This window comes from Ictidomys tridecemlineatus, chromosome 13 (genome assembly GCF_052094955.1).
Source record: "Ictidomys tridecemlineatus isolate mIctTri1 chromosome 13, mIctTri1.hap1, whole genome shotgun sequence".
In the NCBI taxonomy this organism is placed as follows: domain Eukaryota; kingdom Metazoa; phylum Chordata; class Mammalia; order Rodentia; family Sciuridae; genus Ictidomys; species Ictidomys tridecemlineatus.
In genome coordinates, this window is record NC_135489.1 from 43,594,890 (window position 1) to 43,614,868 (window position 19,979).

At 37.5% G+C, this 19,979-nt stretch overlaps 1 protein-coding gene across 2 annotated transcripts in view; it reads right to left on the reverse strand.

The window, feature by feature from the left end:
* Window positions 1-8,458: 8,458 nt before the first annotated feature.
* The window catches only part of Psma8 (proteasome 20S subunit alpha 8), a 55,770-nt gene continuing 44,249 nt past the window's right edge, over window positions 8,459-19,979 (reverse strand). Inside the window, exons 5-7 of one of the 2 annotated variants that reach the window (XM_078030219.1) lie at window positions 13,652-13,771; window positions 13,357-13,419; window positions 8,459-11,288 (exon numbers count right to left, since the gene is read on the reverse strand). In XM_078030219.1, coding sequence (XP_077886345.1) covers window positions 11,271-11,288; window positions 13,357-13,419; window positions 13,652-13,771 — 201 coding nt within the window. In that variant the 3' untranslated portion in view covers window positions 8,459-11,270. Of the gene's footprint in view, window positions 11,909-13,356; window positions 13,420-13,651; window positions 13,772-19,979 lie in introns of both variants that reach the window. The other variant, XM_005329049.4, reaches the window with a different exon arrangement.

The window sequence follows — 19,979 nt, forward strand, 5'->3', positions numbered from 1 at the left end:
CTTGATGAATATCAAAAATATCAGTGGAAATTTATTGATAGTATGAGTTGCCTCCAAAAGAGTATCTTAGTTGCTGAAGGGATAATGAAATGGAGACATTAAAAATATTGGGCTGGGCCAGACGCAGCAGCTCACACCTGTAATCCCAGTGGCTCAGGAGGCTGAGACAGGAGGATCATGAATTCAAAACCAGCCTCAGCAATGGCAAGGTAGTAATCAACTCAGTGAGATCTTGTCTCTAAATAAAATTCAAAACTGGGCTGAAGATGTGGCTCAGTGGTCGAGCACTCCCCTAAAAAATAACAGTAATAATATAAACCAGGCATGGTGATACAATCCTGTAATCCCAACAAATTGGGAAGCTAAGGCAAGAGGATCACAATTTTGGGGCTGGCCTTAGAAACTTAGTGAGACCCTGTCTCAAAAGAAAAAAATTAAAAGGGCTGGGATGTAGCTCAGTGATAAAGCAACCTTGGTTTCAATCTCTAGTATGAATGAATAAATAATTAATTAAATAAATAAATAACAAAAATTCCTTTAATGAGAATATTACTATTCATTTCTTCAAAAAAAAATTTTTTTATCTCATATATACCTCTATGTGAAATTAAGATCTTAAAGAAATCTAGTACCTGTATTATTGTCCTTCTCCTTCTTGTGGGGGGACTGGGAATTGAACTCAGGGGCACTCAACCACTGAGCCCAATCCCCAGCTGTATTTTGTATTACAGGGTCTCACTGAATTGCTTTGAGTCTCGCTTTTTGCTGAGGCTGGCTTTGAACGTGTGATCCTCTTGCCTCACCCTTCCAAGCTGCTGGGGTTACAGGAGTGTGCCACCATGCACAACTACCTGTATTTTTTAATATGTAAAATGTATAACACAATGTACCTTTATATACATGAACTAAAACTACAGTGAAAAATCTTTTTGTAGTTAGGTTTTTTCATAAACCTTAGTATACCTAAAATTTGTGGAGTTATGACAATTGATGAATTTCTCCCTAAGGGAGTTAGTCTCAGTAGATGTACATAAAAACAAGCACACAATCACACACACATACAGAATTTTTCATTAAATTACATAAAGCCTAGAAATAACCTCTTGTCTCTAGGAAATATGAAATACATTAATTTTTGGCAAATTTGGAGAAGCATATATTTCAATCATACCCTTTTGTCAAAGATCAAGTAGAAATTTATTAAGTTCTGAATGTTCCTTAAGTCTTATACAAATCTGTTTCCTAAGAGGGCTGATAAAGAATCATTTCAAATAATGGTGAGATTGTTATTATTTCACTCACTTGTTCATCTCTTAATGTACAAGATGAAAAAATAAATTTTAAAGTGCTAAGCCTTCGTAATAAATCAGAGAAGACTTTGGCTCTGTTAGACAGTAACTTGAACATCTTGAAGACATACACAAATTAGAGTGAGTATTACAATGAGCATTCCATCCACTGTTTAATAAATATTACGTGTTGTGATGTACTGTCAAGTGAGGGTGGGAAACACTGGAAAGAATCCACTGCTGTAAAATTAGCCCAATTTATGTCTAATAATTTGTGATCTAAGCCTTACCACATATATAAACTCGAATATGTATAACCTCTTTGAAAATCAATTTCCTCATCTTCAAAAGAGGAATGTTGACATCATCCAAAATGATTTTCATGAGGATTCAATTATAGAAAATGCAAAGTTGTAGCTATCTCAGGTGTTATTATTTTTGAAAACTTGGACTTTTTTCCCCTAGTCTTTTCAGTTTTGTTCTTTTTTTTTTTTTTTGGTGGGGTGTCTTTTTTTATTGATTTAAAAAAATAACAGCAGAATGCTCAGTTTTGTTCTTGCCAAAAGAAAAAATGTAAAAATTCTGAAACAAAAGGAATGCAAATATTAACAACTTCTTTTTCAATGTAAACAATAGTAGAATCAATTATTCATCGATAATGTATTTGAGACATAAAAGATCCCATTCAGATGACCAGTAAACCAAATAATATCGATATCTTTCAAATAGAACATCCCAATTGCTATATTTCAATTTCATTAAAAGAAACAAAGTGAAAAAAAATACTGTGTATTAAATGCAGTTGAAACTTTATGTTCCATTATTTTTTTTTTTTTAGAGTTTATTTTTTAGTTGTTGATAGACCTTTATTGCTGAGGGCCATTGCCAAGTAGGAATGACGCATCAAAATTTCCTTGTCAGCGTACCCCATGTTAAATGGACTTGCCTTGGAAATTTGCTATGACATTGCATGTGTCTTTGAGAAAGGTGACCCTGCTCAAGGACAAGGGTGGATCCAGGTTTAAGGTGTATCCTGCAGGTGTATCCCGCTCCTTGGGTTTAGGGCGTTCCCAGTTTAAGACAAGTTTATGGCGGTCCCGGTTTAAGACAATCTGGGTTTAGGGAAGTTCCAGGTTTAAGGTTATTGCTGCTGGGAATAGGGTGTTCCTGCTGCCTGAGTTCCCGTTGAGTTCTCGTGGAATTGAGAAAGTATTTGGGACGTGAATGTGCGACAGAACTTGGGTTTCCCCAGAACGTGTGTAGAGGCCGGTGTGAGTTCGGGAATAAAGAATTGCTGTTTGAATCTACAAGGTGTGTGGTGGCTCGTGATTCTGTGCCCAGCCAAGACATTGGCACTTTATTTTTTTTTTATTTATATGCAGTGCTGAGAATTGAACCCAGTGCCTCACATATGCCAGGCAAGGGCACTACCGCTGAGCCACAACCCCAGCCCTATGTTCCATTCTTTTTGAAGCTGATTTTGCTTTTTGTTTTTACTACATGTAAATATATTCATAGACATCACTTGACATATTATTGTTATGCATGCTTTTAATTTTTCTGTGTTTCTCTATGGCAAAGTATGTTTACATTTTTTTCTAAACTTTTTATCTAAATTGAAATTTTTTGGATTTGTAATTGTGACAAACAGCACATAGTAAACAGAGTAGATAATTGTATGTGCAGTTTAGGGAATAAGAAAGTGAACACAAACAAAAACCAACACCCAGCTTTCACCAGTTCTTGTGCATTCCCCTCCCCAGCTCCCAATAGAAGTTCTCACCATCCTGAATTTTCCAACTATCCCGGCTCCTTTTATTTTTTTAAAATTTTATTTCATTTTATCTTTTAAATACTATATTCAGCTTTGCAGATTTTTTTTTGTACCCAGGATTGAACTCAAGGACACTCAACCACTCAGCCACATCCCCAGCCCTTTTTTATTTTGATAGGGGGTCTCTCTGAGTTGTGGACCTCACTAAGTTGCTGAGAATGGTTTGGAACTTGTGATCCTCCTGCTTCAGCCTCCTGAACCACTGGGATTATAAGGTGTGTGTGACACTGCATCAGCCTGGCCTAAACTTTTTAGAAATGTTATTGTGTATTTGATGTAGTTTTTGCTTAATATTGTTTTTGAGACTTATTCATGTTGACACATGGCTATAGTTCCTTCCTCCTTTCCCTGCAATATGGTATGCTCCTATATGAATAAATCATAATTTGTTTGCTTATTCTATTGATGACTGATAATAACTTCTCATTTTTTTCCTGTCAGGAGGAATTTGTTATTATTTTATTCACATATGCAAGTTTTGGAAAGCTTATATACCTGGAAGTAGAACTGCAGGCATATGCCTCTTTGACTTTACTAGATATCACTAACTTGCTGCCCCAGACTGTCATTTCATTTACTGTTCTAAAAGCAGTAGATAAAAGAGTTTTTTGGGTTCCATGTGTTCACCAACAATTCATTTTTAAATTTTTTGGGAGGATTGAACCAGAGGCACTTTATCACTGAGCCACATCCCCAGCCCATTTTATTTATTTATTTATTTTTATTTTGAGTTAGTGTCTCACTAAGTTGCTTAGAGCCTCAGTAAATTGCTGAAGCTGGCCTTGAACTTGTGATACTCCTGCCTCAGCCTCCTGAATTGCTGAAATTACAGATGTGCCACTATGCCCAGCATAACCAACACTTTATATAGTCATTTAAAATTTGTATAAATGACTTTATACAGTCATTTTTATTTTACAGTCTGATGGTTATAAAAAAGAGTATTTCAACATAGTTATGTGTTTGCTTGATTATTAGAATGGGAAAGCATCATTTAATAAGATCCTCACAAGAGAAAATAATGTGGGTGTCCCCTCCTGTAAACTGTTTATACATTCCATTCACTTTTCTGTTGCATTTTATTCCTTTGAAACAATAGTTCCCTGAGCTGGACTGAGAATGTAGCTTAGTGGCAAAGGACCCATCCAATATGCTTGAATTTCAGGGCTTCATCCCCAGAACTACACAGAAAGGAGAAAACAAATAGTGTTAACATTAGCAACAAAAACAGATCAAGAGCTGGGCTTAGTGGTGCATGCCTGTAATCCTAGCAGTTCCTGAGGCTGAGGCAGGAGGATTGTGAATTCAAAGCCAGCCTCAGCAATTTAGTGAGACCCTAAACAATTCAGCAAGACTCTGTCTCTAAATAAAATATAAAAAAGGGCTCGGGATGTGGCTCAGTGGTTAAGTGCCCTAGTTCAATCCCCTGTATCCCCACCGCCCCTACCCCACCCCAAAAAACAAAAAAGATCAATGGAGTAGCTGGGGCTCGGGAGGCTGAGGCAGGAGAATTGTGAGAACAAAGCCAGTCTCAGCAATGGTGAGGTGTTAAGCAACTCAGTGAGACCCTGTCTCTAAATACAAAAAAATAGGGCTGCTGATGGGGCTCATTGGTCGGGTGTCCCAGAGTTCAATTCCTGGTATCCCCTCGAAAGAAATGAAATAAAAAATTTAATAAAAACAACAATCTCAACACTGCCACCAACAAAGGGGCAAAAATAATATGCAATAAACAAAAAAGTAAAAAAATAATAATAAAAACAAAACATAAAACTTTAAAAAGGAAGAAAAATAAAATGAAAAAAGAAAAATTAGACAATTAAAAAGAAAAAATGAGGAAAGCTGGAAAAGGTAAGCAAGTGAAAAAAAGGGAAAAATTAAGTACTAAAAGAAAAATATTTAAAAATTAAAGTTAATTTTTAAAAATGTATGCTCACTTGCTCTCCTTCTGTTTCGTCTTCTTGGCTGCCATATGTAAGAAACTGTGCTATTCTTGTGCTCTCAGAAAAGTAAAAACCAAACAAAAAGAAGTAATTAAAGAGTAAAGTTTTCTTCTGGGTTGAGGTGCTTAATAGTATTTTGCAGAGTGGATGATCACAACCTATGTTCATCTGAGCTTCTTCCTATGGCTTCTTAGGCTGCCTGTCCATTGGCAAGACCAAAGGCTGGGGGTTATTCACCCCTCTTTTCCTTTGTTGTACTCACCAGACAACCAGTGAGAATTATTTGTGGTCAGTAGAACACCTCCTAGCTGCCCTGCATGGAGAAAAAGCCAATGCAGAACCAAGCTTTCCAGGCAAAGATTTACTCTGGAGTTTGGGGCTGTGCACTCTGAGGGCCAAGCAGGTGCCTACGCTGCAGCAGGTCAAGGACAGTGGAGACTTTTGTGCTGTTCACTCAGAGTTCAGGAGAGGTTATGGAATCTGTGACAGTTTGAATATGTAAAATCCTCTAAGGGCTCATGTGTTGAAGGCTTGGTCCCCAATGCAGCGATGTTTAGAGGTGGGGACTTGGGGAAGTGATTGAATTATGAGGGAACGGATCTTATCAATGGATTAATCCATTTGATGGCATTGGGAGATGGTGGAAACTTCCAATGTAGGTTTTTTGGAAGAGGTAGGTTACCGAGGGCATGCTTTGGAAGTGTACACTGCTATAGCGTTTTATTTTTAAGACAGAGTCTCACTAAATGGCCCAGGATATTCTCCTGCCACATCCTTCTGAGTTGCTGGGATTACAGGCAGGAGCCACTGTGCCAGCAGGAGCATATGTTTTATCCCTGGCCACTTCCTTGGTCCTTGGCTTCCTGGCTGCCATGAAGTGAGCAGCTTTACTCCTCCACAACCTTCCACTATGATGTGTCTACAGTGGAGCCAACTAACCATGGACTGAAATCTCTGAAACTGTGAGCCAAAATAAATCTTTCCTCTTCTAAATTCATCATCTTTGTCAAAGTGACAATAAGCTAACACAGTCTCTGTGCTGGGTGTGGTGGTGAGCCCTGTGTAGTCCACTGCCTTCTGCTCTGATATTCTTTTATTTGTGTGTGTGTGTGGGGGGTACCCAGAATTGAACGGGGGTGGGGTGGGGTGGGGTGTGGGGTGTGTCTTAACCACTGAGCAACATTCCCAGTCCTTTTTTATATTTTTATTTAGAGACAGGGTCTCACTGAGTCAATTAGGATCTTGCTAAACTGCTGAGGCTGGCTTTAAACTCGAAATCCTCCTGCCTTGGCCTCCCAAGCTGCTGGGATCACAGGCGTGGGCAACTGTGCCCAGCTCTGCTGTGATATTCTGATACTTAGCTCCCTTGCAAAATCACATATGAATGCTCATTTCTCTAGAATCCTGCTTATAGAACCACTCATTTTTAAGGGGAAGCACTCTCCATTCCATGTTACAGTATACCTTTCCCACAAGAGAATTTCCAGCAGCTTTGTGTCTGGGGCCCAACTCTCTAGACAGCTGCCCATTGAGCCAGTACAGTAATATTGCCACAGGGACCTGCAGTCAGAAAATGTTCACTCCCAGAGCAGTAAGCTCAGATAAGACCTTCTCAAGGTTGCCCCTTAGAGCATCATGAGACTACAGTGCAAAGTGAACTTCTCCAGAACCAGTTTCATGGGGATATTAGCTCTTTAGACTATTCCTACAAGGTACAGATTCCTGTGCTAGTGTCACTCACTGAGACTCTTTCATCCCTACCCCTTGCCTTCCACCACACTGCTGCGTGGCATGTATTAGGATGCATGGGTGTGGTGGTGGGCCCTGTGTAGTCCACTGCCTTTATTTGTGTGTGTGTGGGGTACCCAGGATTGAACGGGGGTGGGGGGAAGGGGGTGGGGGTGAGGTGGGGTGAGGGGGTGGGGTGGGGCTTAACCACTGAGCAACATTCCCATTCCTTTTTTATATTGTATTTAGAGACAGGGTCTCACTGAGTCAATTAGGACCTTGCTAAACTGCTGAGGCTGGCTTTAAACTTGAAATCTGGGGGTTTCTTCAAGTCTTTGTGTATTCACCATTGAACTTCAGCATTCTCCCAGTCACCCATCTTGACTAAACTTTGTGGAGAAATATGTGAGTGCTGGGTGTGGTGGTGCATGCCTGTAATCCCAGATTCAGGAGGGTGAGGCAGAAGGATCACAACTCAACAATTTACTGAGGTCCTAAGTAGTTTAGAGAGGTCCTATTTAAAAAAAAAAAAAAAAAGTCTGAGGATCAGCTTGTAGTAAGGTGGCCTTGGGTTTAGTACTCTCTGGTACTAAAAAAATGTATTAGTGCTGGGTGCCTCTAAATCTACTATCTTTTTCTAAACTTTTTTAGTAGTTGATATAAATTTATATGTGGTGCTGAGAATCAAACCCAGTACCTCACACATGCCAGGCAAGTACACTACGGCTGAGCCACAGCCCCAGACCCTGAATCTACTATCTTTTAAACCTCAACCCTAAGTGATGTCTTAAATAATAGCAGTAATGTTTGAGTTTTTTTTTTTTTGTTACAATCTTACATTAAATAAAAAATTGCTTTGTTGGGCTGGGGATATTGTTCAGTGGAAAGCAAGCACTTGCCTAGCATAAACAAGGCCTGAGTTCAACTCCCAGTATTGCATAAACAAACAAAAATTGCTTTCTACAGATGAATAAAACTTGGCCAAAATAACACTTAAGACTTCCAGTCAAGTAAAGCAATGAGCCAAAATATAACCAGACTCTGATGTCTGAGAATAACTGAGTCACTGGAGAAAAAAACCCAATGAGATAAAAAAAAAAAAAAAAGCTCTTGCCTCTCATAATTTCTCATGATTTATCTTTGTGAGGGAGAGACTGGTGAGAAATTACTCCATTTTGATGGACAGTTGTGTTGGCAAAGCATTGTAATCAGCAGCACCAGGAGGGCATAAGTTATAGAATTTGTCTCATGAGGGTCATTAAGAAAATTAAATGAGTGAATGTTTATAAAGAATTCAGAACAGTTTCTAGCATGCAACATTTTATGAATATTTATTTGTCAAGTAAAAATAATGGGTAGAATTACAACCATATCCTGAGACAATGTATCTCTATTTCTCCCAGATAGGAAATGTGGAAATGCACAGAGCTGAGCTATGGTTTATAAAAGAGCCATTAACATTTTATCTATTTACGTCAAATCCATCCAGAGGTGTAGAATGTTCTGTTTTCAGATATGTGGTGGAAACTGGGATACAGGGAGGTCTCACTTCCTCTTTTCTTCATTATCACCCAAAATAGATTTAATTTCCTTTTTAAAAGATCTGGTGTTGTTTGCTACATTTATCAGGGAAGATTCAAATAAGTTGCTCAGGAAACACTAGCAACCTACCATACTTTATTAAATTCACAGTTCATGAGGAAATAGACATTTTAGCATTCATATAACTCAAAGAATAGGCTTAACTATTTGGCATTTGACTTCTTCAGGATAAGGACTGTATCTAGGTCATTTCTGGTACCTGCACAGAGAATGTTCAATGAAGGATGAATAGTATAGAATGTCACTTCAAATTACTGCACCTTCAGGTTTCCCAGGATGTAGGGACTTACTTTGTTGCTTGTAATGCAGTCCTCTCTTCCTGGAAGTACTCCCATTTTTACTTAACTAGAGCCTGAATCCACTGTTAAATATGTATTTATTGACTATGTGGTATCTTACCATCACTATAATGTTCAACGAGTGTCAAAGAGATTAGAAGTTGGCTTCTACAGTGAGTAAGTGATTAGACTAGTTGATTAGTCTCCTCTTTCTCTCAATATCTGATTTCTTTTTTTTTTTTTAAAGAGAGAGTGAGAGAGGAGAGAGAGAATTTTTAAATATTTATTTTTCAGTTCTCGGCGGACACAACATCTTTGTTGGTATGTGGTGCTGAGGATCGAACCCGGGTCGCACGCATACCAGGCGAGCGCGCTACCGCTTGAGCCACATCCCCAGCCCCTGATTTCTTTTTTGAAAACAGGGACACTCTAGATACTTTTTTTGGAGACAGGATCTCGGTAAGTTGCTTATGGTCTTGCTAAATGCCAAGGCTGGCCTCGAATTTGCAATTCTCCCACTTCAGCCTCCTGAGTTGCATGGTCTACCATACCTGGCCAAAAATCTGATGTTTTAAAGAATGCAATCTGCAAGTTAACAGTCCTACAAGCATGTATTAAGTCATAACTTCAGGCGGCTGTGGAAACAAAGATGAAAAAGACTCAGTTCTCAGCCCTAACATTTCTTACATATCTTCTATTTTAAAAGGGAAGACAGAACCATACACTGGAGAAGATAGGGTTTTCAACAAATGGTGCTGGGAAAACCAAAAATCCATATGTAGAACAATGAAACTAAATCCCTCTCTCACCCTGTACCAAAATCAATTCAAAGTAGATCAAAGACGTAGGAAACACTGCAACTGCTAGAAGAAAGCAGAGTCAACACTCCACTAGTGCAGGCACCAACTTCCTTAATACTCCCTAAAACGCAAGAACTTAAACCCAGAATCAATAGAGGGTTTATTAAAAAGCTTCTGCACAGCAATGAAAACAATTAAGAGCATGAAAAGAAAGCCTACAGAATACAAGAAAGTCTTTCCAGCAACTACTATTCCAACAAGGGATTGATATCCAGAATATATGAAGAACTAAAAAAAACAAACAAACAAACAAAAAACCACACAACAAAAAACCAAAACAAAACCCAAATAACCCAATCGATAAATAGGAAAATAGACTAAACATACATTTCGCAAAAGAAGAAATGCAAATGACCAACAAATATATGAAAAAATGTTCAACATACTTGGCAATTAGGGTAATACAAATCAAAGCTACAGTGAAATTTCATCTCATTCCAGTTATAATGGCAATCATTATGAATACAAATATCAAATGCTGGTGAGGATGTGGGAAGAAACACACATTCATGCATTGTTTGTGGGACTGCAAATTAGTACAACCACTCTGTAAAGCAGTATGGAGATTCCTCAAAAGACTAGGAATGGAGTCACCACATAACCCAGCTATCTACTCTTTGGTATTTACTTGAAAGAACTAAAATCAGCATACTAAAGTGATACATGCATACCAATGTTTACAGCAGCACAATTCACAATAGCTAAGTTATGGAACCAGCCTAGGTGTCTGTCAAAACCTGAATGGATAAAAAAAAAAAAAGTTTGTATATACATAATGGAGTTTTACTCAGCCAAAAAGAAGAACAGAATTATGTCATTAGCTGGTAAATGAATGGAATCAGAGAATATTATTGCTAGGTGAAATAAGCCAGACTCAGAAAGTCAAGGGTTGAATGTTTTCTCTCACACATGGAAACAAGAAAAAAATAAGGATTTTTAAAGAAAGGGTATGTCATGAAAATAGATGGGAGAAGAATGGCATAGAGAAAGGGGGAAGAAGGGGGATGTGAAAGAAGAGCGACTATGGAATGAAACTGACAAAATTATGCTATGTACATGTATGAATACATTAATTCTACTTTTATGTATAACTATAATACATCAATTAAAAATAAATAAGTAAATAAATTAAAGACCAATAGAGTAGAGTAAGGGGACTGGGGAAGGGAGAAGATGAGAGAAGGGGTAAGCACTGGAGACTGAAATGAAGCAGTGTTATATGCACTTATGAATATGTCAAAATGAACTTTACTATTATGCGTAACTCTCATGCACTAACACAAATATTTTTAAAAAACCAGCATTGTAAGGGCACATAAACCAAAACTGTATTAAATCAGCATTTCTAATGATCTCTGTAATAGGCAGGGTAATGACATTATGGAAGTCATTCTGTTTTCTACCCAAAGTTATCCAGAACCACTGGAAATTCCGTGGCAGCAAAGGACAGGAAAGACTACACCAAGGCTGCTGGTAATCATCAGAAGCAATGTAATTTCCTCAGGAATGTGTCCCCAAGCAGTGAAAGTGCAAAGAACCTCACAGGGAATCTTCCAATCAGCTTCCATGGAAGCTACTTTGAAGATTATCCATACAAAATGAGTGACTGATGGTAACTTTCCAGGGAGCTGCTGTGAACTGAAGGTCTGCCATATGCCCATGCTGCTGGCTGGCTGCATACAGAGAACAATGACCTCATCTTCTTTATTGCCTTCCAAATTTTAGATGAAGGTATGTCATAGGTACATTCCAACCTGGAACCATATGTAGAAGAACATTTTGGAAATACAATTCTTATTCCTAGGAAGGGGTGGGAAGGGATGCTGAGTTGACAACTTGTACTTATACAGCTTGCACAGAGGAAACTGTTGTTTTTTTCCTCTCTGTTGGTTTTTCTAATTGTATATACAGTCCTTCTAATATCTTCTTGAATGAATAAACAACAGAGAATAAGCTAGGAAAAAATAAATGCAACTCAGTATTACATTCAATTTATTGTGGAATAGCCAGCTCTTTAACTGAGGGTGAATACTCAAACTTCACCCAAATTACTCATTTCTTAAAATTAGAATTTTTTTCTTAATTATATCTGCTTATCTAAAGAAAACCTTCACACCAATCTATGTAAGACTGAAGACAGCCACAAATTTGGCATTCTCAAAGTAGCACATTTGAGTACTAAAGGTAATACTGCAAACTAACTTATTTCTTTTAACTCTTCATTAAGTAACTCCAAGCAGTACAGCAAAACATAAAAAGCTCCTAATGCTCATTCTAAGAATTAGGCATTTTTCTTTGATTTTTTCTTCTCTGCTTCTTCCTTTTCCTTTTCTATTTCAGTTACTTGTAACTCAATTTCTTTAGCACTAAACATCTGAAAAGAAAAAAAATTAAAGCAAATTTCAATTATGCCAATGTCTAAATATTTACAACATAAAGCAATCTCATTTTCATAAGCTTATATTTTGCTTATAATTTAGCATTTTATACCTTCAAGTGTACAACAAAATGGTTCAAAAGGTTTAAAAGCCACATATGTGTAATAATTATTGTAAAGATATTAAGATAAATTTAATTATCTTAATAATAAAAAAAAGAGAGTCTGGAATTTGAAAAAAACATAATCAACTTAATGAGAAGAAATATTGTCAAAGATGTTAAGAAAACAAAGTGATTTTAGCTATTAATTCACCACCAGATTTTGCAATATAAAGAAGTTTAAATTCATAAAGTTTATTTATCTGGTCAAAAATTGAAGAGGGTTTAAAAATCAGGTCTCTGTGACTCTGATTTCAATTCCAGAATTCTTTTTATTTCACCAATAAGGTATGTGGCAGAAAGTCTATATTTGTCAATAATCTGTAAAACATATTACCTGGACATATTATATTTTATGTATTTTAAATGTAATTTTCCATGATTTGAGTGCCTTTGTACTCTCAGCTAGAGAGTTCACTGGCAAACTAGATTGAACAGAGTTTTACCTAATGAACCCTATTCCAAATGCTATTTTAGCTAATAAGTCCTCTATCAAAATACTCTGAACAGTTTATTTTGTGGCTCAATGGTTTTAATCCATAATGGCTGGAAAAGGCATATAGATAATGTCAGATTTGCCACAAAAGATGTATGGAAAGATTATCATGCTAGGTACTAAAATGTAAGCCTGAAAGAGGTTCAAGGAGCTCCAGGTGAAATGTAGAAAAATAGATCAAAACCAGCAGACAGAGGCTGAGGACACAGCTCAATAGTAGAGCCTGTGCTTAGTGCACACAAGGCTCTGGGTGCAATCCCCAGGATGGCAAAAAAACGAAACCGAAACAAACCCCCAAACCAGTACACAATCAGAAGAGGGTAGGAGTTTCCTTGATATAAGGAAGGATAACATTTATATTAGAAACCTAGAGCATCAACAATTATATAAAAGTAGTAGCTGAATGACACTGATACATTCAGGAGATCTAAAAGACAGGAAGAGTAACTGCTCTCTTAAGCAATGAATTTACAGAGAGTACATGTTCTCTAATGGCTAGGGGGCTGGCTCAGTAAGCCTTCCTTACAGAAACATAGTAAATGGTGGAGGTAGAGATCAAGTACCTCTAAGTCTTCAAAGAGAGCCCGGGACTCATAACTGCTTGAAATGAGTATGTATAAATGAGTACAATAGCTTACAGAAGCTAATACTATACAAAACAGAAGTCATCATGGTGTCAAAGGGTATGAAAGGATATCTGACACTTAAAATGAAGATTCATAGTTTCAAAATTTTAACTTCTCAAAACTATACTACTGATATTTTTTCTTCTTTGGTTAATAACATACCTTCAAAGGTTGATTTCTTCTTATTATAGCCAGTTCAATGTTTTTTCCACCAGACTGGACAACCTAATGTAGAACAAGTATATATCAGAACTACTTCAGCTGGCTTGGGGTCTAGTTCAATGGTACAATTGTGTGCCTAGCATGGGCAAGTCCCTGAGCTTGATCCCCAGCACTAAAACACACACACACACACACACACACACACACACACACACACACAATCATTCAGTAAATGTGTTTAGTAAATTAAAATGGATGAGGAAAAGTAGCTAGTTTTCTGAATGTGATCACTTACTTCTAGCAAAGCTCTTATTGCTAATTTAATAGCTTCGTTGTCATTTGATATAGCATCTTCTGTGTAATTCTTTTCTAGAAATTCTCGGACAGTTTTAGCACTTCGGCCTATTGCATTTGCCTTTCAAAATAAAAATAATAATAATTAATATCATTACAATATAAATGAATTTATGATTTTGAAGTTATGATTTTGAAGTTTTTTATTTCTTAGTAAAAACTGTGGACTTAATAACTTAGTAAACATCTCACAAACTCATTTGGTTATTATATGAATAATCCATAATGGTGACATTACTTTTATTTGCAAATATACCAATGTTTTGTCCTGATAAATGCTTTATATTAGTTCGATGGCTCCTAAGTCCTTCATAAAAGTCTTTTTTAGTCATTAGAAAACACTGAAAAAGTTGAAACTCCAAAAGGTATGGAGAAGAAAGGAGGCATAACTTTTCAATAGGATGCAAAAGGAAGAGAGAAAAAAGACATCAATGTCAATGTGAAAAAGAAAACTATTAACATGAATAGAACCAAACAGCATTTTCTTAGACTAAATGTGTACTTTGAATAGGTGTACTGGGTCACTTACTCTTTATTTCTGTAACTCTATAAGCAACAAGGGCTTCTATCCATTCTCTATTCTTTAGAAATTTCCCTCAGATGAAGGAAAGCGGTAAACTGATTTCCCTAGTTGCATGGCTATAGGTAGCAAATAGTGTGTTCTTTTAATTCAGATTAAATATCCAGATCAGTATGGATGAGGATGATGATGATTCATATTAACAGAGCACTTAAGAGCTAGAAATCATGCTATTTTAAGTGGATTGTCTCATTTAACCATCATAAAAATGATTATGAACTCCAATTCTTGGATGACAAAATGGAGGCTTGGAAAGGCTAAAATACGATTTCTGAGCCTTAGCACTATTAGTATTTTGGCCAGATAATTTGTTGTAGGCTGTCCTGTGAGTTGTAGAATATTTAGCAGCCTTTACTAATTGGATGCCAGAGGCACTTTGTTATATATATGCAATGTCTCCCAACGTATCATATGTTGCCAATGCAGTAATGTCCAGAGGTGGGATTTTGGGAAGTGACTGGATCACAAGGGCTCTAACCCCATCAGTGGATAAGTCTATTGATGGCTGGATGGGAGGTGGGATTTGGTTGAAGTAAGAAGGTCATTGTGGGGGGTGAGGGATGGAAGGATTATCTTTTTCCAGTTTCTTCCTTTCTCTGCTTTCTGGCTGCCATGAGTTGAGCAGCATCCTCTGCCATCTTCTGCCATGATATTTGTCTTACCTTAAACCTAGAGCAATGCAACTAGCCAACCTTTTCTAAGTTTTTTTTTTTTTTTGGTACCAACACAACATTTGATCCCAAGGGCACTTAACCACTGAGCCACATCCCCAGGCCTTTAAAAAAAAATTTTTTTTTTGAGACAGGTTTTACTAAATTACTCTGGCCTCACTAAATTGCTGAAGCTGGCTTGAACTTGTGGTCCTCCTGCCTCAGCCTCCTGAGCTGCTGGGATTATAGGTATGCACCACAGTGCCCAGCTCTTAAGTTTTTTCTTATCAGATATTTTGGTCAGAAGGGAAAAACTTGACTCATACCCTCCCCCACACCCAATAGAAGTTGTGACAACCAAATGTCTCGGGACATTCTCAAATCTCTTTTTTATTTTCCTACTGGGGATTCAACCAGGTGTTTGAACCACTGAGCTATATCCCCAGTGCTTTTTATTTTTTGAGACAGGGTCTTGCTAAATTTCTGAGGCTAGCCTCAAACTTGAGGTCCTCATGCTTCAGCTTCCTGAGTGGCTGGGATTTTAGGTGTACGTCACCTCACCTGGCTCAAGTAGCTTTTAAACAATCCCTGTTAACTATTGGCTCCAGTAATCTTGCCCTAAATCACATAAAACTGGGTTTTGAAACCAAGTTGTCTGAATCAAGTGTCATGCATTTAACTCTATACATGTCTTGCCTTACGCCCCTTTGTTATGATGAACTATAGAGGGGAAAGAATCAGCAGAAAGCCCATCATTTTACTGGTGTTAAATGGGGGAATGTCATAACAGCTCTACTGTGATCACAGGAAAGGAATCTCAAAGCAGATTTTAGGAAGTGGTCATGAAAATATATCTTTTTACTACATGAGATTACACTGTTCTGGCTAGAAGAAGATTTTTCTACTTCACTTTTTTCTACATTATTATATTTCAGAGGATTAAAATAAGCAACTGTGAATTTTTACATAAAATTTTGCAGCCCTGAAACTTTTCTAAGCTCACAGGGAAAGCCTGTGATTTTGGATTGTACTTGCTTCTAGGTCTTTCTATTTATTTTTGATTCTTGCAGTACTGGGGCTTGAACCCAGGGGTGCTCTACCACTGATCTATGACCCCAGTCCTTTTCATTTTTTATTTTGAGACAGGGTATTTCTAGTTTGTGATTCTCCTGCCTCAGCACTGAGTCGCTGCTGTTGCAACTGTGTGCTCTGCACTTAGGTGCTTATAGTATTTTGTTGTTTTTTTTGCAGCTGGTTGCTGCCCAGCAAGGAGGCACTTTAATAGTGGTTTATCCAAAAATATCACTGGGGGCTGGCGATGTGGCTCAGCGGTAGAGTGCTCGCCTAACACATGTGAGGTGCTGGGTTCAATCCTCAGCACCACATAAAAATAAATAAAGGCATTGTGTCCAACTACAACCAAATATATATATATATATATATATATATTTTTTTTTTTTTAAATCACTGGGTCCTTAAGGTCACCCTGTAAATTCCTGGTGGCTTTTTCGTTTACCTTCTCCAAATGCTGATGTTAAAATTCTTTAACTCTTAACAGGGCAGAGAAGCTCACATCTATAATCTAAACTACTTAGGAGGCTGAGGCAGGAAGACTGCAAGTTGATGGCCAGCCTGGGTAACTCAGTGAGATTTGGCCTCAAAATAAAATATAAAAAATACTAGGGATGTATCTCAGTGGTAGATGCTTCTGGGTTCAATCCCTAGTACTACATAACAACAATAACAAAACGAACTTTAACTCTTACCTTCCAGACTGGTTTCCTAAGATCTAGCCTGTTTCTAACACTCATATCCTCTGCCCCCATCACCTACTCTAGCCTATTTCAATAAAGGCTCTGATAGTTTTGCAATGTTTTTCCTTCCTATCTGCATAGCACATGATTTTTTTTAATGTGGTAAATACTAACAGTGTCAAATTTAATATTCATTTTTCCTTTGTGATAGACCTCTAGATAATGTGACTGCAGAAAAATGTCATTGTCTAGTGTGTGCTAATGAATAGTGGAGCCCAGTGGAGGGCGGAGAGTTCCCGGGGAGTGCGCGGGAAGTGAGGAGTGCTGGTGGAGTTCGGGCAATAAAGGAGTTCCTGTTTGAACCTACAAGTGCCTTGTGGCGGCTCGGTTATTTTGTGCCCAGGCTGCGACAACTGGGATTATATGTGTGGGACACTGCACCCAGCCATGCTAGATTTCAGAACTACTAAGCAAAAACCTATTAATTCCCTCAATTAAATGTCTATATTATTTTGAAAAAAATAAATAAAACAGGACTACAGAAAAGGGCACTTAGAAGTAGAATTTCATGCTCTGAAGGCTTTAAGTGTTTTAACCATAAAACATGAGTAGTGATTACTGTAAAACAAACCTTATATGCTTAAGACATAAACTTTCCCTCATAAGTTTTTAGTTAATAGAGAAAATAAAATAAGCAAAAAAGGAAAACATTACTTGCTGGGCACACTGGCACACGCCTGTAATCCCAGTGGCTCATAGGCTGAGGCAGGAATATCTCTAGATCAAAGTCAACCTCAGCAATGGCAAGGCACTAAGCAACTTAGTGAGACCCTCTCTCTAAATAAAATACAAAATAGGACTGGGGATGTGGTTCAGCGGTAGAGTTCCCCTGAGTTCAATCCCTGGTACCAAAAAGAAAAAGAATTACAAATGCTTCAGAAGTTCAAAAGAGCCAGTCACAGTGGTGCTGTAATTACAGCAACTCAGGAAGGTAAATCAGGAGGATCACAAGTTAGAGACCAGCCTCAGCAATTTAGTGAGGCCCTAAGCAAATTAGAAAGAACCTGTCTCTCTCCTCCCCCCCAAAGAGGCTGGGATGCCATGGATTCAAGGATCTGATTACTGTTGATGGGGCAGAGGAATATGTCAGGACCATGTTAGTAGCAAACAACCTAGGAGGTAATGTCTCTCTGCAGAAAGAAGAGACTTGATCACTAAAAGTTGTAGCTTCCCCAAGTTTAGGGTTTCTTGGCTACTAGGATAACCCATTGGTCCATCTGGGTTCCTCTGTTTTGCTTATGGCATTTTGAAGAGCATGGAGAACTGGCACAGTCATTGAGTTCATGCTGCTTGTTATGATGAGCTTGAAAGATGTAGTGTGATTGACCAAGGCTTGGCTCTTCTTTTTTTCTTTAGTGAAAGATAAAAGAGTATTTTTAGGTTGACTTCTTAATTTGTTGTTTTTAGATATACATGGCATTACAGCATATTTTGACATATTATACATACATGGAGTTTAACTTCCCATTCTTGTGGTTGTATATGATATGGAGCTACACTGGTCGTGTATTCATATATGAACATAAGAAAGTTATCAATTCATTCTACTGTCTTTCCTATTCCCATCTACCCTGCCTTACCTTCATTTCCCTTTGTCTAATCCAATGAACTTATACTCTTCCCCAGGGCACACACCTCCACATTGTGCATTAGAATCTGCATATCAGAGAACATTTGCCCTTTGGTTTTTTGGGACTGGCTTATTTCACTTAGCATGATAGTCTCCAGATCCATTCATTTTACTAGCAAATGCCATCATTTCATTCTTTTTTTATGGCTAAGTAATATTCCACTGTGTATATTCAGCACATTTTGTTTATCAACCCATCTGTTGAAGGACACCTAGACTGGTTCCATAGCTTAGCTATTGTGAATTGACCTGCTATAAACATTGATGTAGTTGTGTCACTATAGTATTCTGATTTTAAGCCCTTTGGGTATACATGGAAAAAATTTTCTAAGGAATCTCCATCATATTACTTTCCAGACTGGGTGCACCAATTTGCAGCCCTACCAGCAATGTATGAGTGAGTATTTTCCTCCACATCCTCACTAACATTTACTATTATTTATATTCTTGATAATTGCTATTCTGACTGGAGTGAGATGAAATCTCAGGGTAGTTTTAATTTGCACTTCTCTAATTGCTAGAGATGTTGGGCATTTTTTCCTATATTTGTTGACTGATAGTATTTCTTCTTTTGCGACGTGCCTGGTAAGTTCCTTTGCCCATTTATTAAATTAGGTTATTTATTGTTTTGGTGGTTTTTGAGTACTTTACATATCCTGGAAATTAATGCTATATCTGAGGTGCAGGTGGCAAAGATTTTCTCCCATTTTATAGGCTCTCTCTTCATGTTCTTGATTGTTTCCCCATTTATAGATTCTCAATTTTATTTCTTCCACTTTAGGAGTCTTGTTGAAGAATTCAGTTCCTAAGATGACATGACGGAGAAAGAGTTGGGTCTACCTTTTCTTCTACTAGGCACAAGGTCCCTGGTCCTTGATTTACTTTGAGTTGAGTTTTGATCAGGGTGAGAGACGGGGTTTAATTTCATTTAGCTACATATGGATTTCCAGTTTTCCCAGAACCATTTGTTGAAGAGGCTATCCTTTTCTCCAATGTATGTTAATGGCACCTTTGTTTAGTATGAGGTAATTGTATTTATGTGGGCTTATCTCTGTGTCTCCTATTCTGTACCATTGGTCTTCATGTCGGTTTTTGGTGCCAATATCATGCCATTTTTGTTACTATACCTCTGTAGTATAGTTTAAGGTCTGATACCTCCTGTTTTTCTACTAAGGATTGCTTTGGCTATTCTGGGCCTCTTATTTTTCCAAATTAATTTCACAGGTGCTTTTTCTATTTTCATGAAGAACATCACTGGAACCTTAATAGGAATTGTATTAAGTCTGTATAGTGCTTTTGGTAGTAAGACCATTTTAACAATATTAATTCTGCCTATCTAAGAACATGGGAGATCTTTTCATCTTCAAAGGTTTTCTTCAATTTCGTTCTTTAGTGTTCTATAGTTCTCATTGTAAAGGTCTTTCATCTCCTTTTTTAGATCAATTCCCAAATACTTATTTTTGAGGCAAGTGTGAATGGGATAGTTTTCCTATCTTTCATTGGTTTATCACTAATGTATAAGAATGCAATGATTTGTGGGTGTTAATTTTATATCCTGCTACTTTGATGAATTCATTTGTGAGTCCTAAAAGTCT